At 40.5% G+C, this 26,375-nt stretch overlaps 1 protein-coding gene across 4 annotated transcripts in view; it reads right to left on the bottom strand.

Moving 5' to 3' along the window:
• The window catches only part of SIL1 (SIL1 nucleotide exchange factor), a 220,915-nt gene that overhangs the window by 48,218 nt on the left and 146,322 nt on the right, over positions 1-26,375 (bottom strand). For all 4 annotated transcript variants that reach the window (XM_041763602.1, XM_041763604.1, XM_041763603.1 and 1 more), the window contains exon 7: positions 21,596-21,717. In XM_041763602.1, the coding sequence (XP_041619536.1) occupies positions 21,596-21,717 (122 nt within the window). The remainder of the gene's footprint in view (positions 1-21,595; positions 21,718-26,375) is intronic.

Below are 26,375 nucleotides of genomic sequence, written 5' to 3'. Positions count from 1 at the left end.
AATAACATGAGATTGGTTCAGGTATATTTTGTTCCTATGGAACAAAATACAAACTCAGACAAATAAGGAAACTTGAAACAAGGTAGAAAACCCTTCAGAATTCACTGGGGAGAAGACAGACTACTATGTGGCACCATAACAATTAGTTGGCCACACGGTAAACACCAAAATTAAATATAAGTATCACAGGGGGGGGAAAGTAAATTTTAGAATAAAAACTAAAGTGTCAAAACTTTATACTCGGGAGATTATAATATAATAGAGAATATCTTTATAGTCTCAAACTAAGGAAGAGTTTCCTAAAACATAAACAGAACTGTATACAAAAATTGCTAATTCAGACTTTACAAAAATACTTTAAGACATCTATACCAAAAGGCAATATGAGCAATGGTTTTTTGTTTTTGTTTTTTTTTAGATTATTTATTTATTTATTTATTCATGGAAGGCACAGACAGAGAGAGAGGCAGAGGGAGAAGCAGGCTTCATGCAGGGAGCCTGATGCGGGACCTGATCCCGGGACTCCAGGATCACACCCTGAGCCAAAGGCAGGCGCTAAACCACTGAGCTACCCAGGGATCCCCAATATGAGCAACGTTGAATGATAGCCACATACTAGAAAATATTTGCTATGCATATAACTGACAAAATCTTATATAACACTAATCTTATATATAATAGAAAATATATATATTTAAGTATCTGGATTATACAAAAACATTTTAAAAGACCTTCTAAGCAATAAACAAAAGACTCACTGGAACAATGGGCAAAGGAAGAAGTAATTTAAAATGTGGTAGTTCTCTGGGTATCACCTAAGACTGATGAATTACTGACTTCTACTTCCGAACCCAATATTACATTATATGTTAATTAATTGAATTTAAATAAAAATCTTTTAAAGAAATGAAAGGGGAGGTGAAGATGAAAAATTAAAAAATAAAATAAAAAATAATCGTGTTACAACTACAAGTTTAGGTGTAAAATTCCAACACTGAAAGCAATCTATGACCTTCCTTTCTCATCATGTTCCTAAGAAGAGAAAACAAGAAGCTGAGAAATTGGGAGTAAACCTAGTAAAGTCAAGTAAAGACTTGACTGCCATTAAAGATCATTTTGGGGCAGATTTTGTGCCTATAGATGCTGCTATAGAAGCTACTCAGGAAGTTCACTGGAAATCCTGCAATTCATATGCTTTGCTCTGAGAAATTATCAGGACTCCAAACAATCTCACTACAAATCGTCAACCTCATTGCCAAAGACCTACAGGAACTCTAGTGAATGGTCCTCTACAATCACACAGATTTAGACGTGATCCTGGCTTCCTCAGGATGCATTTGTGCAGCGGTTATGGTGACTGCTATGCTGAAAACTTTCTGACGTCTGTGCTACCAATGAATATACTCAGTGTGCAAACCAGGAAACTTGTTGCATCATCACTACTATCCTTACACTATTATCTAAGAACACTTTGGGCCCATTTTTCTGAATATTCCTGACTTGCTCCATTCAAGCCTCCAATCTTTTTATTCTTATTCAAACTTTAATACTCACTACTTTTATTCATCTGTATGTGTATGATGTGCTTTTCCCCAGTTTCAATGAACTATAAATGACCAATAAAAATGTAAGATATTGGGGATCCCTGGGTGGCGCCGCGGTTTCGCGCCGGCCTTTGGCCCAGGGCGCGATCCTGGAGACCCGGGATCGAATCCCACATCGGGCTCCCGGTGCATGGAGCCTGCTTCTCCCTCTGCCTATGTCTCTGCCTCTCTCTCTCTCTCTCTCTGTGTGACTATCATAAATAAATAAAAATTAAAAAAAAGTAAGATATTTAATGCATAGATAAATAAATAAAAGTGTGGCAGTCCTGAGAGAGCAAACATATAAAAAATGTACTCAAGCAAAAAAAAAAGGGAAGAAAGAAGGAAGGAAAAATATTTCTGAGCAGTATGTACAGTAGGATTCCAATTATGGGAAGAAAAAGTACTCAACCTCTAGAGTAGTCAGGGAAGAGTGAATTAAGAAGAACAAAATACCATTTCACATTCACCAGATTGCCCAAAAGTAATAGAAATGTATACACAGATACATGATAAGTATGACAAACAGATAAAATATGTATAAAATTCAGCACAATAGTCATTTCTGGGGAAGAAGAAAGGGAAAGAGGGTTTTCTACTACTATATTTAACATTTTATTCATTAAAAATCTGAGGCTTCGGGCACCTGAGTGGCTCAGTGGTTGAGCATATGCCTTCGGCTCAGTTCATGATCTCGGGATCCAGGATTGAGTTGCACATCAGGCTCCCTGTAGGGAACCTGCTTCTCCCTCTGCTTGTGTCTCTGCCTCTCTGTGTGTCTCTCATGAATGATAAATATTTTTTAAAATAATAAAAATAAAATAAATGAAAAATCTGAGGTTAATAAAGTGTCTTTTTAAATCTGAATAGTGAGTATAAGATGTTCTGAACTCTTTATGTCTGAAATATATTTTAAAAATAATAATAAGAAGGGCAGCCCCAGTGGCTCAGCAGTTTAGCACCGCCTTCAGCCTAGGGTGTGTGATCCTAGAGACCCGGGATCAAGTCCCACGTCAGGCTCCTTGCATGGAGCCTGCTTCTCCCTCTGCCTGTGTCTCTGCCTCTCTCTCTGTGTCTCTCATAAATAAAATAAAATAAATAAAATAAAATAAAATAAAATAAAATAAAATAAAATAAAATAAATAAAATAAAATAAAATAAAATAAATAAAATAAAATAAATAAAATAAAATAATAAAATAAAATAAAATAATAATAATAGGAAGAAAAACACATTTATAAACTATTCGTTAGAAAAGGCTTTAGTATGTCATAAAAACCAGAAACCATAAAATAACACATTAACAATTTTGTCTAAGTAGACATTTTTAACTTCCATACAGAAAAGTACCATAAATGAGGCTAAAACAGAAACGATAACATGGAAAAAATATTTTTATTTTTATTTTTTTAATTTTTATTTACTTATGATAGTCACAGAGAGAGAGAGAGAGGAAGAGACACAGGCAGAGGGAGAAGCAGGCTCCATGCACCGGGAGCCCGATGTGGGATTCGATCCCGGGTCTCCAGGATCGCGCCCTGGGCCAAAGGCAGGCGCCAAACTGCTGCGCCACCCAGGGATCCCCAGAAAAAAATATTTTTAACACAAAAAGGTTAATATCTAAAATGTAAAGACCTCTATTGTTTCAATGATGTGCTGATACATGAATTGCTCTACAAATTGATCCAATCAACTTATTGCCCCCGCCCTTTTTTAAAAAAAGATTTTATTTATTTATTAATGAGAGACAGAGAGAGAGAGAGGCAGAAACACAGGCAGAGGGAGAAGCAGGCTCCATTCAGGGAGCCTGACATGGGACTTGATCCTGGGTCTCCAGGATCACGCCCTGGGCCAAAGGCAGGCGCTCAACCCTGAGCCACCCAGGGATCCCTTTATGGCCCCTTTTAAGGAATAGTTTCTGAAGTCCCTGTGTGAGGTTATCTCTGATTCCAGGAAGGCTACTTCCCAACTGTTACACTCTCTCCTAAAAACTAGCCAGCCTATAGTCTAGGCTGTAGCTTCACTAATTCCATCAGTCTCCTCCTAGTTGTCTTTTTTTTTTTTTTAAGAGATTTATTTATTAATGAGAGACACAGGGAGAGAGAGGCAGAGACACAGGCAGAGGGAGAAGCAGGCTCCATGCAGGGAACCCAGTGTGGGACTCAGTCCCAGAACTCTGGGATCATGCCCTGAGCCAAAGGCAGACGCTCAACCACTGAGCCACCGAGGCATCCCCTAGTTGTCTTTCACTACAACCTTCAATCAGTGTTCATGAGATTGTCCTTCTGTTTGAGCATGACAAGCTTCACATGACACCCGCACTCTAGGAGTTGAGTGTTTAGTAGGTTGAGGGACAGCAGCCTGAGGTCATCTCAATTTGCTTCTTCCAGCATGGTATCCCCACCTCATGAGCCAGGGTGAGGGTGGTTGACGGTCCTAGTGTTTTCTCAGTGCTCCACACTTAAGACAGAGCCTCCCTTCCACAAGCAGGGGATGGGCAGGGAAAATGTACTCTTCACAACTTAGCTTCAGTAACAGGAAGCTCAGGGCAGAATGGGAAATGCTCAAGTTCTTCTCCTACCAGGAAGAAAGGCTGACTGGGAACTGAGAATACTGGGAGTCCTGTGTTCTAGACTGCAACAGTTTGGAGTATACAAGTGAGGAAGACGAGAGATGCCTTGGTTCAGATAACACAAACTCTCATCTTTCTTTTTTTTTTTTTTAATTTTATTTATTTATGATAGTCATAGAGAGAAAGAGAGAGAGGCAGAGACACAGGCAGAGGGAGAAGCAGGCTCCATGCGCCGGGAGCCTGATGTGGGATTCGATCCCAGGTCTCCAGGATTGCGCCCTGGGCCAAAGGCAGGCGCCAAACCGCTGCGCCACCCAGGGATCCCTCTTTTTTTTTCTTTAGAAATTTTATTTTATTTTTTCAAAGATTTATTTATTTATTTATTTATTTATTTATTTATGAGAGAAAGAGAGAGAGAGAGAGAGAGAGAGAGAGGCAGAGACACAGGAGGAGGGAAAAGCAGGCTCCATGCCGGGAGCCTGACGTGGGACTCGATCCCGGGACTCCAGGATCGCGTCCTGGGCCAAAGGCAGGCGCTAAATCACCGAGCCACCCAGGGATCCCCAACTCTTATCTTTCTTAGCGAATTTATATAGATTTTCTTGAGTAGCTGTCTTTTTTTTTTTTTACTGTTTGCATTTAGGATTATTTCCAGAGACTTAAAAAAATTTTTTTCTTTTTTTAAGTAATTCTCACCAGTTACAGCAGATCAGCAAACCTCACACTGTCATGGTAGAAATCAATCTCTAATTAAATTGATACATTCTCAACAAGCAAGTATATTTTCTACAAAACCAGCAACACTTTGAAAAACAAAAACAGAAAAAAATGAAATAAAAGAAGAGAAAGAGAAACTGAAGCCTGCTAAGAAATAGGAATGAAATAATTCCTATTATTTCTAAAACAGAAACGTTAAACACGGAAAAGTATTTTTAACACAAAAGGGTTAATATCTAAAATGTAAAGACCTCTATTGTTTCAACGATGTGCTGATACATGAATTGCTCTACAAATTGATCCAATCAACTTATTGCCCCTTTTAAGGAATAGTTTCTGAGGTCCACGCTGCCTGCCTCTCTACCAGACTCTGTAGTTCCACTCTTCTCTCTCCTCAAAAAGCTGAATTATCCTCTTTCCAATAACCGTACCCCATCAAGAGGCGACTACTGTGTGCAGCTAATGAAAAGGACACCTGAGCCTAGCCCTCGGGCCAGGCAACTAGGTCAAGAATGCTACCAGCAAAACTGTGTCCAAGAGCCACTCCTGGTACTTGGCAGCCAGTCTGTCTTTTTTTCAGTTGTTTTCATAACCCCACCTTTCCCAGTTTCACTATGTTGCTAGAAACATTATTTTCTTATTCACCCTGCCTGAGATTCAGTAGGCTTCTTGAATTAAGATTCATGTCTTTCAGGCAAACCTCTTTAAGTATAGCCTCTCTCCCATTCTCTTTATCCTTCTGGAATCATGTTAAACTTTTTGTTCTATTCTATCTCTTTTTTTTTTTAATTTTTTTTTTTTATGATAGTCATACAGAGAGAGAGAGGGGGGCAGAGACACAGGCAGAGGGAGAAGCAGGCTCCATGCACCGGGAGCCCAACGTGGGATTCGATCCCGGGTCTCCAGGATTGCGCCCTGGGCCAAAGGCAGGCGCCAAACCGCTGCGCCACCCAGGGATCCCCTCTATTCTATCTCTTAACCCCTTTTTCCTTTTTCCATTTCTGTCTCTCCATGCTGCACTTTGGGTAATTTCTCCAATTCTGTATTCCAGTTTGCTTAATTATTCCTCAGCTGTGTCTGACCAGCGGTTTGCCTTAGCAATACTGAATTTTTCACTACAAGTATTATATTTTCCACTTCTAGAAGTCCTATTTGGATCTTTTCCAAATCTTCCTGGACATTGTCATTTTTGATAGTGTACTATTCTTTACTCACGCTTTTTTTTTCTTAAGGATTTTATGTATTTGATATTTTAAAAAGTGTTCCAAATTGGCAGAAATTATAGGTTACTATTAGAACCATATATAAATCCTCTTGGAGGAATACATCTTAAATCCAGGCCTGAAAGTATCTCCTCAAAGAAAAAACTTCAGTGATGAGCTTATAATCAAATTTCACAAAGCAGTCTACAACTTGAGGCATCATCTGTGAAAGACAACGGAAGCAACATAATCAGACTGGTGAAACCATAGACGGTTATATTCTGATGGTATAGGATATAAAATAATTCTTTTAATATGTTCAAAGAGATAGAAGATTTAGGAATATTAAGGAATTATTATTAAAAGATTGATAAAAGATTTTATCAATAGTATGAGTAAAGAGGGAGGGGTGCCTGGGTGATTCAGTTGGTTAGATGTCTGACTTTGGCTCAGTTTTAACCATGGGGTCCTGGGATAGAGCCTCATGTTGGGCTCTCCACTCAGTAGCAGGCAGGTCTGCTTGCCTGTCTCCCTCTGCCTGTTGTACCTCCAGCTTGTGCTCTCTCTCAAATAAAATCTTTAGACAAACAAATAAAAGTAAATAAAATTGGGACACCTGGGTGGCTCAGTGGTTGAGCATCTGCCTTCAGCTCAGGTCGTGATCCCGGGTCCAAGGATTGAGTCCCGCATCGGGATCCCTGTGTCTCTGCCTCTCTCTCTGTGTCTTTCATGAATAAATAAAATCTTTTTAAAAATTTAAGAAAAAAGACTTTTTTTTAAAGAATTTTTAAAAAACATTTTATTTATTTATTCATAGAGACACAGAGAGAGAGAGAGAGGCAGAGACACAGGCAGAGGGAGAAGAGGCTCAATGCAGGGAGCCTGATGTGGGACTCGATCCCAGGTATCTGGGATTACGCCCTGGGCTGGAGGTGGTGCTAAACCTGCTGAGCCACCCGGGCTGCCCAAGAAAAAAGACTTTTGGGGGATCCTTGGGTGGCTCAGCAGTTTGGCGCCTGCCTTTGGCCCAGGGCACGATCCTGGAGTTCCGGGATCGAGTTCCGCATCGGGCTCCCGGCATGGAGCCTGCTTCTCCCTCTGCCTGTGTCTCTGCACCTCTCCCTCTCTCTGTGTGTGTCTATCATAAATAAATAAATAAATAAACAAATAACTTTTAACAATAATTCCTCAATATTATTAAATACCAAGGAATTGTTTAAATGGCACCAATTATCTTATAATTTTTAAAGATTATTTATTTTCAGAGAGGGAGTGTGCATGTGTGTGGGAGGAACAGAGGGAGAAAGAAAGAGAGCAGATCTCAAGCACACTTCCCACTTAGCATGGAGCCTGACTGGGGCTTGATCTCACGACCCTGACATCATGACATAAGCCAAAACCAAGAGTGAGACACTGAACTAAGCCACCCAGGTGCCCCCATAATTTTTTTTTAACAGATTGTTGATTCTATCAGGTTCTACATACAGTATAATTGCTTTATATTTATCTTAATTATCTTTTATTTTACAGGTTTCATTCCATTTTTTCTTGTAATTTGTTGAAAAATCCAGTAGTTCTATAGTTTCTTTTTCTTCTTTCTTTCTTTCTTTCTTTTTTTTTTTATTTATTTATGATAGTCACACAGAGAGAGAGAGAGAGAGAGGCAGAGACACAGGCAGAGGGAGAAGCAGGCTCCATGCACCGGGAGCCCGACGTGGGATTCGATCCCGGGTCTCCAGGATCGCGCCCTGGGCCAAAGGCAGGCGCCAAACTGCTGCGCCACCCAGGGACCCCATAGTTCTATAGTTTCAAACAGCCTTGATGTCTCTGATTACATGTCCATTATATCACTTAATATATCCCCTGTCCTCAATCCTTTACATTAGAAGTTGGATCTTGATCATATTCAGATTTGATTTTCTGCCAAGATGACTTCATGGGTGGTGGTGTTTACTTCTATCAGAAGGCATGTCTAGGGATCCCTGGGTGGCGCAGCGGTTTGGCACCTGCCTTTGGCCCAGGGCCCGATCCTGGAGACCCAGGATCGAATCCCACGTCGGGCTCCCGGTGCATGGAGCCTGCTTCTCCCTCTGCCTATGTCTCTCTCTCTCTCTGTGACTATCATAAATAAATAAAAATTAAAAAAAAAAAGAAGGCATGTCTAAGTCAGATTCTCTAGGAAATAAACCCTAAGACATGTGAGCAAGTGGTTTACTACTGAATGCCCTTGGGAACAATACCTATGGGGGGATGGAGGGAGTGGGATTAGCCAGTAAGAGAAAGTGGACTCTGACTGATGCAGTTCCAACAGAGGACTCACTTGATCCCACAGAGAGCTCTGGAGCTAAAATAGTTTTTCAGAATTGTCCCTTTTAAGGCACTTTGTTGTTGCAAGGAGGCTGTCCCCAGAAAGAGGTCCTAACATTGGGCAAAGCAGGTTCCTTCTAGATTAATACTTGGAGGACTTGAATCATGAACCCTAGGTAGCGAATACTACCAGACCTGTGGAAAGAAATGCCTTGGTCTTGGGATGCCTCGGTGGCAGAGTCGGTTCAGTGTCTGATTCTTGGTTTCAGGCCAGGTGATCACAGACTGTGGGATCAAGCCCCACACTGGACTCCGCTCTCGTTGTGGAGTCTGCCTGAGATTCTCTCTCCCTCTGCTCCTCCTGCTTGTTCTCTGTATGTCTCTCTCTCAAATGAGTAAATAAATCTTTAAAAAAAATAAATGCTTTGGTCTTTTTAAAAATTTAAATTCAATTAATTAACATAAAATATATTATTGGTTTCAGAGGCAGAGGTCAGTGATTCATCAGTCTTTCATAATACCCAGTACTCATTACATCACATGACCTCCTTAATGTTTATCACCCAGTGACCCCATCCCCCCCACCCCTTCTCCCCTCCAGTGACTCTCAGTTTGTTTCCCATGATTAAGAGTCTCTTATGGTTTGTCTCCCTCTCTGATTTTGTTATTTTTCCCTCTCCTCCCGTTTTATTTCTTAAATTCTACATATGAGTGAGATCATATGATAAATGTCTTTCTCTGTCTTATTTAACTTAGCATAACATCTTCTAGTTCCATCCATGTTATTGCAAATGACAAGATTTTATTTATTTGATGGCTGAGTAGTATTCCATTGTGTATATATGCACCACATCTTCCTTATCCGTTCATCTGTCAATGTGCATCTGGGTTCTTTCCATAGTTTAGCTATTCTGGACATCACTGCTATCAACATTGGGGTGCAGGTGTCCTTTTGGATGACTACATTTGTATCTCTGGGGTAAATACTCATAGTGCAATTGCTGGGTTGCAGGGTGGCTCTATTTTCAACTTTTTGAGGAACATCCATACTATTTTCCAGAGTGGCTACACCAGCTTTCATTCCCACCCACATGGTAAGAGGGTTCCTGTTTCTCCACATCCTTGCCAACATCTGTCATTTCCTGACTTGTTAATTTTAGCCATTCAGATCAGTGTGAGGTGGTACCTCATTGTGGTTTTGATTTGTATTTCCCTGATGCCAAGTGATTTGGAGCAGCTTTTCATGTGTCTGTTGGCCTTTTGTATGTCTTCTTTGGAATAATGTCTGTTCATGTCTTCTGCCTATTTCTTGACTGGATTATTTGTTCTTTGAGTGTTGAGTTTGATAAGTTCTTTATAGATTTTGGATACTAGCCTTTTATCTGGTAAGACATTTGCAAATATCTTCTCCCATCCTGTAGGTTGTCTTTTGGTTTTGTTGACTGTTTCCTTTGCTGTGCAAAAGCTTTTTATCTTGATGAAATCCCAATAGTACATTTTCACCTTTGTTTCCCTTGCCTTTGGAGGCATCTCTAGCAAGAAGTTGCTGCAGCTGAGGTCAAAGAGGTTGCTGCCTGTGTTCTCCTCTAGTATTTTTTTTTTAAGATTTTATTTATTTATTCATGAGAGATACACAGAGAGAGGGAGGCAGAGACACAGGCAGAGGGAGAAACAGGCTCCATGCAGGAAACCTGACAAGGGACTTGATCCTGGGTCTTCAGGATTGTGCCCTGGGCTGCAGGCAGCGCTAAACCGCTGCACCATCAGGGCTGCCCTCTCCTCTAGTATTTTGATGGATTCCTGTCTCACATTTAGGTCTCTCATTCATTTTGAGTATTTTTGCATATGGTGTGAGGAATTGGTCCAGTTTCATTCGCCTGCATGTGGCTGTCCAATTTTCTCAACATCATTTGTTGAAGAAACTTTTTTCCAGTGGATATTCTTCCCTGCTTTGTCAAAGATGAGCTGACCATGGAGTTGAGGGCCCATTTCTGGGTTCTCTATTTTGTTCCATTGATCCATGTGTCTGTTTCTGTGTCAGTACCATACTGCCTTGGTGATTACAGCTTTGTAATAGAGCTTGAAGTCCTTAATGGTGGATGCCACCAGTTTTGGTTTTCTCTTTCAACATTCCTTTGGCTACTTGGGGTCTTTTCCAGTTCCATACAAATTTTAGGATTATTTGTTCCAACTTTGTGAAATAATTTGATGGTATTTTGATAGGGATTGCATTAAATGTATAGATTGCTCTAGCTAGCATACACATGTTAACAGTATTTGTTCTTTCAGTCTATGAGCATGGAACGTTTTTCCATTTCTTTGTGTCTTCTCAATTTCTTTCATGAGTGTCCTATAGTTTTCTGAGTATAGATCTTTTCCCTTTTTGATTAGGTTTACTCCCAGGTATCTTATGGTTTTGGGTGCAACTGTAAATGGGATTGACTCCTTAATTCCTCTTTCTTCTGTCTTACTATTAGTGTGTAGAAATGCAACTGATGTCTATGTATTGATTTTATATTCTGCCATGTTGCTGAATTCCTGTACAAGTTCTAGCAATTTTGGGGTGGAGTCTTCCGGGTTTTCCATATAGAATATCACATTATCTGCAAAGAGTGAGAGTTTGACTTCTTTGCTGATTTGGATGCCTTTTATTTCTTTTTGCTGTCTGATTGCTGAGACTAGGACTTCTAGTACTATGTTGAACAGCAGTGGATATCCCTGCCACTTTCCTGACCTTAGGGGAAAAGCTCTCAGGTTTTCCCCATTGAGAATGATACTTGTGGGACGCCTGGGTGGCTCAGCGGCTGAGCATCTGCCTTTGGCTCAGGGCATGATCCCGGGGTCCTGGGATGGAGTCCTGCATCGGGCTCCCTGCATGGAGCCTGCTTCTCCCTCTGCCTGTGTCTCTGCCTCTCTCTGTGTGTCTCTCATGAATAAATAAATAAAATCTTTTAAGAAAGAGAGAATGATACTTGCTGTGGAGTTTTTGTATATAAATGCCTTGGTCTTGAAGGGATGTCTGGATGTACATCACCTCCTCCATTGCAACACACATCATGTTTGACTGTACTTCTTTTTGTGATGGTAGCAGTGACTGGTGATCACTGCCAAGACCCACTAATTCATTAAACGTCCTATATGGTGATATTCTAATTGTTATCATTCTTCCTTTTTTAGCTAGAATTTCTCCAGAAACATGAACCTCCCCCTTCATCAACTATTTGAGTACAATGAGGTTTAGTTCATATGGAAAGGTAGGATAAATGCTTTATTGTTTCTATTTATTTGGTACTTTTCATTATGAATTGGTTTCCTACTCATTATCCTCTAAAGACTAATGAGATGGATTTAAATTTTTTTTTTTAACTATTATGGTAAACTTGGGAATTTAAATACATTTGATTTGCTTCAATTCATTGCAGTTACTATCTTTCTTGAAACTCAAAGTATCCCTATATAGCCAATGGAAAATATTTCACATTGACACCCAAGTCCTTCACACAAGACCTTACCAGTCTTTGAGAGCTTCCTTTCTTTCTATTATGACAAGATACTCACTACCATTTTGTATACGTCTTACTACAGACTTGACAGCAGCAATTTCTCCAAGAAATCATAGTTTCTTTTAGTGGCAAATGCAATTTTAGACAGAAATGGTATTTAGAAAATACAATCTAAAGTGAGAGTTGCTCATTGTTATTGGGTTTATCTTTCTACCTAGATCCTTTCAGTGGACAGAGCTCACCCACCCCCCAAACATATTTTTTAAGGAAAAAAAATCATCACGAGTTCATACTAGTACTTTCAATTCAAAGTCAGGAGTAAGAGGATTTTACACCATCTCCAATTTTACATTAGTATTTCCCTTCTGTCATGTTGAAAATCCTGCTTCTCAGAGAAACCAGCATAATTATTCATCTGCTTTATCCCACAATTCAGTCTCAGAATAACAACACCAACACTCCCATCATCAGTAAGATGTCTGAAGTTTTGCAGGCTTTTTTTGTCTTTAGTATATATTCAAATAGAGATGTACAAATTATTGGGTTGTAAAATCATACAAAATAGTTCTCCCTATGTGATTATGCAACCAATTCTATAGATAGATCCAAATGTTTCATTTAGCTCTTGATTTTTACATCTTGAGTTTTTAAACTATATAAAATATATGCATAATTAGAAAATCCATCTCCCTACAATGTAACTTATCCTTACAATTTTTAAATATAAGCATATCATATACACATGATAAATTGCAGTTATTCATACTTTACCTGCTTTTTCTCATTTAATATATCCTAGAATATGTCACAATAGAAATAGTCCATATTATATAGAAATATTTTTTGATCTCTTCTATGACTATGTAGTACTCCATGAAGTTATACAATTCATTCGCTAGTTTCCTACTGATGGGCATTCTCATCTTTCGCTATTACACACAGTGCTATGACAAATAACCTTCAACACACACATCTTTCATATTTTTACCAATGATATTTTAGAGAGAGAATTCTGGGAGCAGAAATATCATTTCAAGGAGAGAAAAATATACGCAACTTTGCTAGATACAGTCCAATTTCCTTCAATAAGGACAGTACCGTTCTATAGTTCTACCAGCAATGCTTGAGCGTCTATTTCCCAACAACTTTACAAAAAGAGTATACTATCAATTTTTGGATTTCTGGGCAGCCCCGGTGGCTCAGTGGTTTAGCGCCGCCTTCAGCCCAGGGCATGATCCTGGAGACCTGGGATCAAGTCCCACGTCAGGCTCCCTGCTTGGAGCCTGTTTCTCTCTCTGCCTGTGTCTCTGCCTCTCTCTCTCTCTCTCTCTCTCATGAATAAATAAATAAAATCTTTAAAAAAAAATTTTTTTTGGATTTCTGCCAATCTGATATGTGAGAAACAGTATCTCAGTATAATTTTCATTGTTTTTTTTTCTTCTTATGAGTGAGCTTTTTTTCACATGGTTAAGCCACTTACATTTTTCTTATTCTGTAACTTTGTTTGTCTAGCCCATTTTCTATAGGGTCCTTAGTTGTGTTTATTCTCTATTTCTAGATGTTCTTTATAAATATTAAGAGTATTAATGCTGTATCTCTAAGTTGCAAACATTTTTTCCGGTTCATTATTTATTGAGACCATTTTAGACTAAATTCACAGCTTGACAATTTTCAGGCCACAAAAGGAATATGATTTCCAGCCCAAACTGCACCCTAGGGCTGGCTTGGGTGAAGAATTTTCCAGGGAATTTTTCTCCCTTCTATTCAAAGCCAAACTGTCTTAATATCTTCTTTTGAGTACATTTTCATTTTTCTGATTCTTCTTTTCATGGGCTGTAGGCTTTGTCTCCTCTCCCCCAACTTACAGAGCCATGAAACCAAAAGCTCTTGGCCACTAGGGAATGGCAATGTCCCCAGGGCAGTTCTAAGTTTCACTTTTCTGTATCTTTTGGGATTTGTGCTTTCCATTATATTTGTCTTCAGGATTTCTCTCACTTTCTTGCAAGGCCACCACACAGACTATGATGTTATTAATATTCCCTTTAGTTATGCAAAACATTGGGCCTACAGTTCGTTAAGTGAAGGGAGCATTTAAGGAAATGTTTAAGTATTTAATCCAGCATCTTCTGGTATTCTGAACCAAGAATGCTCCTTGGGAAATGTAAACTACCATTTGCTAGATACACAAATCTCACAGTTCTGTTTTACTTATTGTATGAATTTTAATTACAAATATAATATAGATTCACTGGAAGAAAAATCAAACTGAACAGAAGAGAAAATAAAAAGCTTCCCTGCTGTTTGTGGCTTCATTTCCCCTAGCCGCTTTTTGGCAAATTCAGCTTTTAAACTAAATTCAGACCATTTAGTTTATACCATGAAATGTTCTTTTTGTTTTTGTTTTTGTTTTTACCATGAAACGTTCTAAAACATTCCCTCTGTAAAGTTCTGTAGGTGCCACAGAATTGAGAGCCAGTTTCTACTCAGAGAAGCTTTCAGTATTAGGGAAACAGAAATGAACTGGCACGCATGGAGAATTAGATCTATTTAAGAGTCAGTTTAGAAGTCCAGGCAGCAAACGCTAATAAAGTTGAAAAGATAGAATTTTGTGGGCTGGAGTTACGCAAGGAAAAATTAAGAAGGAGGTAGACAGTGAAAGAAAAAATTTGAAGGCAGCCACACAGAGAATGTGGAGGAGTCAGGAGCATATCACAGAGATAGATTCAAAAGAAATACTGAAGGGACAAGTTCATTAAGCAAAGGAGTGCCTCCCTCACTAGAATGAAGCCTTCATTTCTGCAGTCGTCTGGGTGGTTGGTCAGGCTTGGAGCTCATTTTCGGTTGTCATTAGTTGCCATTTGAAAAAATATATCAGACTTTGAATGCAGCTTCAAGAGCAATGGCTACCCAACTATCCAGGCCAATTTTGGCTAACATGCTAATCAGCTTATCAGATATAAAATGGTTTGAGCACCTCCCCTGTCACAGGAGGAGTGTGAACAATCGGCTTTTGAAGTCAATGTGCTTGCTTCGGCAGCACATATACTAAAATCGGCTTCTGGAATCAAGAAGTCAGAATTAGTCCTAGGGGATCACATTTGGATTTTTATCAAATGCTGGTATCTCCAACGTCGGACTTCATCCCCATCTCTAGCCTTCAATTTTCTGGGTCTTCAGCCAAGGGTGGGGGGATACATACTTATTTCCACATCTTTAGATTTTAAAGGGTCAAGGAATGGTATCTGAATCATCCACTATACATCATTAATAATAATAACAGCACTCACCACTCTGCCCCCATATGCTATCTGGAAAAACATTTCATTTCCTAGGTGCGAGTTTATTCTTTTATTTCTGTATTCATTATTATTTCCTAGCTTTTAATGTGAGGTTTTATGCTATATACGACGGAGACAACAAGTTTAAAATAAAAAACAAATCCTATCCTTCTCACACAATCTAAGATTATCAACAATAAACAGGTAGGAGCATCTCGGTGGCTTAATCGGTTAGGCATTCTGATGCTTGATTTCAGCTCAGTCATGATCTCGGGGTTGTAAGATCAAGCCCTGCATTGGGCTCCAAGCTGGGTGTAGAGCCTACTTGGGATTCTCTTTCCCTCTCCCTCTGCTCCTCCCCCTAGCTCCCCCCAAAATTAAGTAAATAAATAAAAATAAGCAGGCAATCAAAGATGTAACTCCAAGTTGAGATGAGTGCTGTGAAGAAGCTAAGAGAATAAAAGAGGAATTTAAGATATGGCAGAGAGAGTTCAGAAATTTTATTAATAGGAGTACATTCAATCGCAAGTAACAGAACAAAGACTACCAGTGATTTCTAAAAAACAAAGATGTTTATCTCTCACAACAGAATTCTGGAAGTAGCTAGTTCCTAAATCAGTATAGTGGCTAAACTATATCATAAAGGATGTAGTCTCCTGTCTTTTCCCTTCTATTGTTTATGTTCCTCAGCATATTAGCTTTTTCTCCTTGTGCTTCTTCTCACCTCACTGGTCTAAGCCAGCTGCTATAGTTCCAAGACAAGTGCAATCATGGTATGAAGAGGTGGGCAGCGTCTCCTTACTATTTTTCTTTTTGTAAGAGGGTAAAAAACTTCCTAGAAGCCTTCTCAGGAAACATCTCTTTGGTCAGAACTGGGTCACATGCCCATCTCTAAATCAATCTACATCCATAAAGAATGGGACTATTGTTTTTGGTTCTGATTATTCATCTCCTAGCACTGGGAGAAGGAACCCCCTCCCTGAACATGTTGCTATCCTCACAGTATTGAGGTTCCTTAAAACAGATTTTCAAAAAGGGAAATAGTTTTTTAGTACACACAATAGTGAAAATAAAAATCCAGAAGATTCATTCACCAACTAAATAACTAAAATGGGACAAAGACAACTCAAATATCCCTCAAAAGTTTCAAGCCTGGGTAACTACGACAATCATACTGCCAAGAATAGATTAGAGAATGTGGGAGGGAAAAACCTAGTTTGTGAGAGAGACAAAAATTAATTCCACTTTCTTCTTGAGTTTGAGGTGCAGCCAGACAGTCTGGTAGAAATGGAGGATGCAACTTGAAGGGAAAAGCCGGAATTCAACATAGATATTGGAATCATCTACAATGAGGCAGGATTTGAAACCATGAGAATAGACAGAACCACTGGGAGAGAAAAGGGAAATGCCAGAAAAAAATCTTGGTCAACAACTATAATTAGGAGAGAGTAAGATGATGGCAATGCCATAAAAAGCAAAGGAGAAGGAGTAATTAATTCCAGAGATACAAGAACTAAGGGACCACAATCACATGGCAGCCAAGGAGTAAGTTGTTTCTTCTTCTTCTTTCTTCTTCTTCTTCTTCATTCTCCTCCTCCTCCTCCTCCCTCCTCCCTCCTCCTCCTCCTTCTTCTTCTTCTTCATTCTCCTTCTCCTTCTTCATTCTCCTTCTCCTTCTTCTTCAGATTTTAAGTAATCTCTACACCCATTGTGGGGCTTGAACCCACAACCCTGAGAACAAGAGTTGCATACTGCCCCAACTGAGCCAGCCAGGCACCACAAGAAGTAAAGTTTTCAAAAGAAAGTACTGTTCGACACTGTTGACTGCTACAGAGATGTTAATGATTCTGATATACTTTTGAAAAATTTCAGAAACAGTAGGAACATAAGGGTCATGTGCGTTTATGGGATCTCTTTTTGTCTACTCTTTTGAGGACTTTGGAAAGGACTTTGGATAGGATGTCAGATGTCATGTTGGAGGCAATGGTAAGGTAGTGGTAGGAAGGGGTCAGCAGATAACTGAAAACATTGTGGGCTAAGAGGAAGGAGCTGAGAGAGGGAAAAGGGTGAGGAGCCCTATGGGAAGGGAAAGACAGGAAGACGTGCAGAGGCTTGAGGTCATGAGAAGGCTAAAAACCAGATTCAGGGATACCTGGATGGCTCAGTGGTTTAGTGCCTGCCTTCAGCCCAGGGCGAGATCCTGGAGGCCTGGGATCGAGTCCCACATCAGATTCCCTGCATGGAGTCTGCTTCTCTCTCTGCCTATGTCTCTGCCTCTCTCTCTCTGTGCCTCTCATGAAGAAATAAATAAAATCTTTAAAAATAAATAAATAAAAAATAAAAATCAGATTCAACAGGAGAGATGAAGATGTGAATACAGAGGTGGCCAGAGAAAATGAGATGTTGACAAAAATGGGTAATGAATTTCAAGATATCTAGTGGATAACAAAAGTAAAAATAAAGGTCAATACAGGTGAGAATGTTAATACCCAGCAAACTCACAAAAGTAATCAAGAAAGAGAAGGCAGAGGAGTACTGAAATTCACCAGGGACAGCGGGAAAGAAATCTGGAAATTGGAGGCCAACAAACAAAGACAAGACTCGATGACAGGACAGTAGCCAAATGGCTAAAACTGAAATGGTGAAACTTTAGTGGGAAAAGTATAATTGAGGAAACCAGAGAACCAATAAAGTGTAGGATAAGGTGGTGCAGGGTCAGGAATAAGGGAAACACTCATTTTATAAAGAGAAAGAACTAACACAAATTCTGCTAAGGAGACTCCAAGGCTGATGATGCCAGGAAGAGAGGACAGAACAGAATCCTATTCCAGGGACCCATCATAACAGAACATAATTGCGGTATGGCTGATGGCACATGTACATCCTCTATTGTACCAGGCACAGGTCCACGGCCCCTGCAAACTGTGGATAATTCACACAAAGTACTGCATTCAGTGAGAACCTACCATCCCATATAATTGCATAATAATGCATACATATGCAGATGAGAATGTGAGTTACTGAAGATGGATACAGAACATGAAAAAGATGGGAGACAGGGATGTGAACAGCAAAAGCCAGGGCTCCCTGGGGCAAGCAGACCAGCTTCTTAATAATTTAACTCCTGACAGTTAAAAGGTGAAGGTTACAAATAGGGAGATGTGATAAACAAAAGTAGCCAGCTGGTAGTTTGGCCAGGAGGCTGAAGTACTTCTTACTTTAAAAAATAAAACCAAAATCAGATTACAGAAGGCTGCATGGCCTCTGAAATTCCCAAGGCCTTTCTGAGACTTCCCACACACAGATGTATAATGATTTGTCCGGGACTCCCAAGATGCCTGGTAGGTCAGACTGTAGACAGATACACACAGGTACCCTCGTGAGATGGTATCAGGTCAGGGAAAGGCCAGTGACAGTAACTGACTAGAAGAAGAAGAAAGGAGGTGGAACGGAGAGAGAGAAGGTAGGAGGGGGGACATGGAGGATGGGGGGGAAGGGGCAGTGAGATGGGGAAGCAGGGAAGAAAGGAAAGAAATCATAAAAAGATGAAGCTGCCAAAGGCATCAGACCCCTATCTCTCTATCTCTGCATATTCTCTTATGCAAGAATGTGACCTGCCTTATACAAAGGCAACAAACAGCAGAGAATGAATGTCTGTGACACCCTAAATTAGTGTGAATAATACTTAAATAAGGGAACAGATTATTTCAGAGGCCATGTAACATTCAGTGGCCATGTCAATTACATTTATGTTAACTCTTTTCTTCTTGATCTTGGAATAATTGCTTCACAGTTAACACCAGGGAAGTTATCTCTTTATCTACAGAAATGTGTGTGGAGGCTTTATTAAGCAATTAACCCAAGTAGACAAATAAACACTTTTGTGAAGCATCAAGAATAGCACGAAGAGATATATGCAGTAGAACATAAGCAGGAAAGAAAATCAGGAAAATACAGGTTTGTACTGTGAAAACAGAAGTAGAAGTTGCCTTACAGTGAAAACTCATAGTAAAAAGGAGCATGATGATGTTACACCCCTTCTCATAGACAGGTGCTTTACAAGCTTTTTCACAAGATTTGTATGTTATTTCCTATTCACTCAATGTTATGAAATGCAGAAAATAGCTATCATTGCTTTTAGTTAACAGATGAAAAAGTGAGGCTTAAAAAGGTGAAATCGCTTGCTCATGGATAGTCGGTAAATAACAGACACTGGACTTGAACCTGGATTTTCTGATGCCTGGTGCGCTGGTCTGTCTGGTCCTCCCACATACTCAAATATTGGGCTGGATGAGCAGTATTCCAGTCCATAAGCAGAAAACTAGAAGGAATGATGTCTAAAACAAACACTCCCAAGTCCTGGGACTCCATGATTCCGCCATGCTCGCTATCCCTTGAATGCCCTCTGGACAAAGAGCAAGCTCATCCAATCACACAGTGTGTGTGTACACATGCGGTATGTGTGTACACACCTGTATGCTATGGGCAGGTAGGGAGCTGCAAAACCAACACTTAGGACATTAGCAGTAAATAATATCAGACTGCCTCCCTGCACAGAAATAATTACCTTGCACTAAGTTCCTCTTTGCATAAAGCCTGACATTTTCATGATGTTTAGGGAGCCTGCTTTTGGCTTCCAAAAGCTCTGGCGCCATACCATGCTGCCACTGTAACAGCCCTCCAGTGAGCCATCAAAAGCCCATATAGAACATTTTGGATACAGCAGTTTGCCTGCCACCAAAACACTAAGTTGCGATATTTTATATTAATCTCTATTTAAATTTTAGTGATGCCCCATAAATGTTAACACGGTCTTACGCTAATACAGTCACAAAAAAGTCTTAATAACACCATACACTGGCACACCCCTAGGTGAGTTATGGCCTGTTGGGCAGGCCTAATGCATGCTCCTCAAGTCACTTACTTAGTCCTCTTTAAATAAGATGTAACATGAAGATGTTACAGTTTCCCCCAAGAAAAGTGTTTCCAGAAGCAACAGCAAGGGATACATAGGACAATTTGCTCATGCTGAAAGAAGAAAGAAGGTACTTGGGATGACAGGAAAGAATTCCAAAAAGAGTCTGAGGAGAGAGGTTAATAATATATGATTTAGTTATATCACGGCTTGAGAAACAAAGAGCGAGCTCTCTAAGTTCTCAAGCCTCTAAAGCCACAAGGGTAAGACTTCTCTCTAGTGCTGAAATCACAGCTAACTATGACAAACTCAGCGATTCTCCACCCCTTCAGGAGATGCAAGCAAGCAAACATCTCCTCAGGTCTCCTGAGGGACGGTCCAGGTCTGGTAGGTGAGACCAAGGTAGGCAGAATGCCCTGGAAGCCACACCCTTGACTGTCAAAAACAACCACAGGATAACCAGGGCTTGAAGAAGAAGGAAGGTTGGTGATAAGGGGCACAGAGGCCTGCAAGGCCCCTACTGGAACAGTTCTTCCAGCCTTACCAGCAGATTTGCCCCTCAATTTACTAAGAAAAGACCCTTTCTCACACACACACACACACACACACACACACACACACACACACACACACAGGCTTTCACAGTAAGAAGACTGAGATTCTGATTAAATAACAATTAGCAGTGGATGAAAAGCAAAGGAAATCTTTTCAAAATAAAACCCAGAATGGCAAAAATGTTTACAGTAGCCTTTCTTCTACAACATGTTAATCCTTACACACAAGCAGAGCAACCCCTAATAGCTACCACCCATGACCCTATACCAACTGGTTCCTATTTTAGAGACACAAATAGTCCTAAGAACAGATTTTCAAAAAAGAAATGAACTAGAGCTCCAATGGGTCAACTGTAGCTTGAAGACATCTTGACTTGTTTAGTGTAATGATGTCATGCCCACACATCTTTCCACACCCACTCTTTAGAGGCTGTCTCCCCACTCTTCTAGCATAAGCCAGACTAACTAAAATTTAAACAAATTCCAACCCAAAGAGTACCAGACAATACTGACTGGTACCAGACAATAAGGAGAAAGCATATTCCCCTCAAAAGCCCTTCCTCAGTCAGGTTCACATTATACTCACCACCAGATGTAGCTTCACTGCGAAAGGATCAACTCTTAGAATTCATTCCCTCCCACTCAACCAGCTATGGGTGGTCTAACTTTGTATTAGCTCTTAATACAACAGAGAACGTGACCTAAAATACAGTATTAAATGTCCCTAAGATGAGAGGGAACAGAGAGTTATGAATGGTAACGACATGACGAAAATTTGTATCTACTTCAGTAAGGGCAGAATCAAATTCTTAGTTTCATTAGGATTACACTGAAGTATGGATAGAGATGTACAAGAGTTGAAGTGTAACCTTCTTCCAGGCCAATCCGGCCAAAAGTAAAGCTAGACTTCACCTGAGGGGCCCTAACAGTCCTGGCCAATGGGATGCCCATCCATGTTGCTCACCTGGAAAAGGCAGCCCCCAGCACAAACGCAGCATACTCCTTCACCAGGGGCTCTGTGCTGTTCAGCCCATTGATCACCACTTGAAGGCCACCGAAGGAAAGCAGGTCCTGTGCATTATCCATCTGCAACAAAGGCACAGCTTAGTATAGTACAGTCATCAAGGAAAGAAGAGCCCTTTTTATTGCCTTTATTTGATGACTATTCAAAAAAAAAAAAAAAAAACACTAAAAAGCCAAGTAAAAGGAAAGGTGGCCATTCTTACCAACCAACTAGAAAAGATCTGTAAAAACAAATTAAATTCTTAAATTTGAGATTTCTAATTCATTTTATCTTACATGATTTATGAGTACCTATGTGGGAAATGGCAGAAATGGCAAAAATGGCACCTAGCTATGGCTTATGCCAAACATGCCCTGGAAAATTCTAACACCATAATGAATCACAAGCTGTTAACACAAAGATCTGGCATCATCAGGACTACTAAATGGTGCCATGCTTTCTGTTCATGCCCAGTCCCAATGTGGGCAGTGGAAGCAGCAGACACTAAAAGAAATCCTCTCTCTTCCTCACTTCATCTTCTAAGGCTCTCTTCCTCTAAATCCTCTAAGGCTGACTGATTCTGAGGACAGTCATAATAAATCTGCACAGAACTCTTTCTCTCAAAGGCTGTACTCTAGGCTTTTGTTACTGGCTAGTGGCTGTTATTGATAGTGCATAACATTTCCATAATCAAATACAATTCTATCAAACAGCACTGGTCTAAGCTACCCTTTAAGGTCCCAAACCCCAAGTCTAGACTATTTCTCTTTTATTCTATAGGGAATTTCACTCCCCAGGCTTCCTTAGTATCCTGGAATAAGAAAACTTAATTTGCTCAGAAAGGTCACTGGGTTCTATTTCCTCCATGCAGTAACTATAGTCTGCCTTGGAAATACCTCTGTTGCTACAAAGGCTGCCTCTTGCCCACTGACTGATCCCACTCTACAAATCATCAGGAAAATGCAGACAGCTGGCCTAACAATGGCACTGCTATCCACCTCTTTCCTCCAGATGCCTCCATTTCCTACTTGCCTATGCCCTTCCAAACTAGACAAAGACCGTAATAGAGAAATTGAGTTTGAAGGCCTTTGACTCTACCTGTTTCTGGGTGGACCTAGACTGTTTTTACCCTTAGAAGATCATTTTTATATATTCTGATATAAACTCCACAAGAACGGGTTTTTTTCTGTCCATTGTTGCAGGTCTAGTGATTAGAAGAATGCTAAGCATATACTAGGTGCTCAAATAATTGTTAAACCAATGAACAAATATGATCAGAAAAAAATGTTACTAAAATAAACTCCACTGTGAGTAAAAAAGGCAACCCGAGGCATCTGTGACAACAAAGTGGTTGGGTCCCTGGTTCCAGAGACCTGAAGAGAAGGCCAATCTCTTCAGGGTCCTAAAGCAAACTGGAGTCTACTCTGCCACAAGGGCCCCCAAGTCAGGGCTGGGATTTTTCTGCCTCAATGTGTCCTTGTGAAGAGGAGTTATTACTGGACCACAGGCCAGCCAACTAGGGAGACTCAGAGCTGGGTGTCTGGCTGATATAAGTTCAAATAATACTTCATGAGCCTTTCTTTTTCACACACTCTAGTTTTAAAATCTAAGGACTCACTGTCTCTTTTTTATCCTCCCTCCTCCAAGTTTTATGGATAACAAAGCCATGGCTCAGAGTCCTGCTGTTCAATGCCTGGGGTGGCTACTTGTCAAAGCCGGCAGGAGTTCCTAACAGAGCAGCTGCCCGTCTAACACTATGCCAAAGCAATACAGCCCAGAATCACAGAAGTTCTGTTGCAGATGCAGTTTGTTACTACAAAGACAATTCAGGGTGTTATAAATTCTAACATTTATAGAAGCACCTCAACCTTTTCAACGTTTTCTCATTTGTTAATTCACTGAAGATCAGGAGAAAAAGACTCATTCTGCCCACTGTACACTCAGAAGATCAAGCTCCAAAATCTGGGGTCCTGTTCAGCATCACACAAGAGAAGGCAGAATCAGGGCCCAGGTCTTCAGCTCCTCATCTAGGTCTGGGGCCACAGCTTTCCCCAGGCTGTCTTCAGGATGATGTGGGACAGGTAGACAGAAACTCAAGGTAGAGGGAGGGAGCACATGAGGAAGGACACACTAGGGAACTGTGCCAATATTCCAGAGGAAAAGAGAGAACCAGAGCACTGGCCGGATAATGAGAAAACAGGAAACAGAGAAAGGGACAAACTGTGGTAAATAATTAAGATGACGTTAGGAAAGGCCAACAAGAATACCCAGGGTACCCTGGGGCAGGAAGAGGCTGTACCTTGTAACTCACAACTGTTTTCCAAACACATGGTTTAGCTTTCCACAAATCCTGTTTAATAATTCCAATATGGCTGGGACATCTGGGTGGCTCAGTTGATTAAGAATCCGACTCTTGATTTTGGCTAAGGTCGTGATCTCAGGGTTGTGGGATCAAGTCCCGCATTGGGCTCCGTGCTCAATGGAGAGTCTGCTTGAGATTCTCTATCCCTCTGCCCCTCACACCTCCCATGGGCGCATGCACACACACTCTAAAAAAAAATTTTTTTTAAGATTTTATTGATTTTATTTAGTTATTTATTTATGAGAGACACAAAGAGGGGGGGAGGGGAGAAAAGCAGAGACACAGGCAGAGGGAGAAGCAGGCTCCATACAGGGAGCCTCACGTGGGACTTGATCCTGGGTCTCTGGGATCATGCCCTGGGCTGAAGGCGACACTAAACCACTGAGCCACCTGGGCTGCCCCCCAAAAAAAATTTTTTTAAAGATAATTCCAACATGGCTGTGAGAAAATTTGGGCAGATTCAGTTTGGGTCTTTGAAGCCCATGGCAAAAGAAGTTCCATCTTCCTCAAAGCTAGCATTAAATTTCCTAAATTCCCCCATCACAACTAGAATTAAAGGTTAAGCCAGGTCTTCTTTAATTCCCCTGTGAAATCACAACCCAACACTGTTGCATGATAGCCTGACACACCAGCCCAAAGAAAGGGCCCTGTGTTTCCAATCCAAAGGCTAATGACTCTGAAGAGAAGTTTGGCCTCACCAGGGAACAGGTTCTTGGTCTGACCTCAGATGGAGTTAGGTGACACCCAAGAAACTTTACCCCACCTAGTAACCTGTAAAAGCAAAATAGGATGTCACCCTAGAGATAACACTGCCAGATAATAGGCAGACTTGCATAAAACAAAATTCTGTCAGGGCCCTACCAGCCTCCTGTGCATTCACTCCCCTCTAGGAATGATCAGCACTCCAGTCATTTTGGCCTTTCATGCTCAATTAAAGGGAGAGCCTACAGAAACCTGATACCTACCTAAAGAGCCACCCAAGTATGTTAAATGAGAAAAAATAAAAGCTGCCAAGATCAGAGCAGGCCAATAACCCCCAAGATCCTTAATCCTTTAAATACCTGTAACGGAAAAGCTGCTGGAATTCTTGTTTTTTACCCTGGAGAGCAAGACAGGAAAGAGTAAAGAGAACTCAGGCCCACTTTCTCTCTAAGAGGATCATAGACTTGCTATTTGAGTCCTGAGAAAGAGTTATGAGCAAAGAAAGAAGATGAAGAGGCCACATCATAATTCCTGCAGATACTGTATACACTCATCCTCTCTCACCACAAAGGCTGGCAAAATCCGAAAGAAAGAAAGTCTTTTAGCCTAGTTTATAGAGAACAAGGACGCAGTCATGTGTGGGAGGATGCTGAAGATCTGTGTCTTGATGAGGATCTCAAACAAGCTTTTGATTATGATTACACAGTCTTCCTGGGCCACCATCATCCCTAGTATGAATTACAGCAAAAGCCTCTTATCTGGTTTCCGTGCTTCTACCCACGCCCCCTGCCTCCAGTCTAATTCCCAACAAAGCAGGCAGAGGGATCCTTTAAAAATAAGTCAGAGCATGTTGTTCTTCTGCTCAACAGTCTCTAATAATGTCTAGTTTCAAATTCTCTTTTCCATGGTCAACAAGGTGGTCCATGAACTTCCTCCCATCTTCATCTACATCCCTCTCTCCTCTTTTAGCTCCAACCACACGGACTTGCCCTGATCCCACCAACACACTAGTCATGTTCCCACCTTAGGGCTTTAGTATTTGCTGTTTCTCCTGCCTGAGATGCACCTTCCCAACAATGCCAATCCTCACTATGAACTACTTTTTATTTTCCCATAGTATTTGTCAACTTTAAACACACTGTCTATAATTTACTTATTATTTACGTTTATTATTTATCTGTCTCTGCTGGTAGCTAAGCTCCAATTTTGTTCACAGATGCATTTTAAGTGCCTGAAATAGTTCTTGGGACTTAACAGGCATGCAGTAAATTAATTTATTTAATAAATAAGTGAATTCTCTTGCTCCTCCTTAGATCTACCTATGTCTTTTTGAGCTTCATTAAAAGATTCCAGTATCCTAGGAGACAAAGAGTGACCAAAAGGTTAAGAGCAGTTTAGGGTCAGACAGACCTTGTTGTAAATCCCAGCTCTACCACTCACTAACTGGGTGATTTGGGGCAATATTAGGTGTGACCTGTGTCTTATTTGCCTCAGTGATACAATGGAACTTGTAACAGCGCCCACTCATAAGGCAGCTGTGGAAGTCAATGAATTAGTACGTACAAATTAGTGTGTACAAAGTACTTGAATAAGTGCTTTGTATATGAGAATGCTCAATAAATATTAACTATTATAATTACGGCACAAGTGTGATCAGTCTTTTCCCTGCTGCAAACT

This window comes from Vulpes lagopus, chromosome 7 (genome assembly GCF_018345385.1).
Source record: "Vulpes lagopus strain Blue_001 chromosome 7, ASM1834538v1, whole genome shotgun sequence".
Lineage (NCBI taxonomy): Eukaryota > Metazoa > Chordata > Mammalia > Carnivora > Canidae > Vulpes > Vulpes lagopus.
Note: the sequence above shows the minus strand (reverse complement) of the source record. Positions and strands in the feature narration are given on the sequence as shown.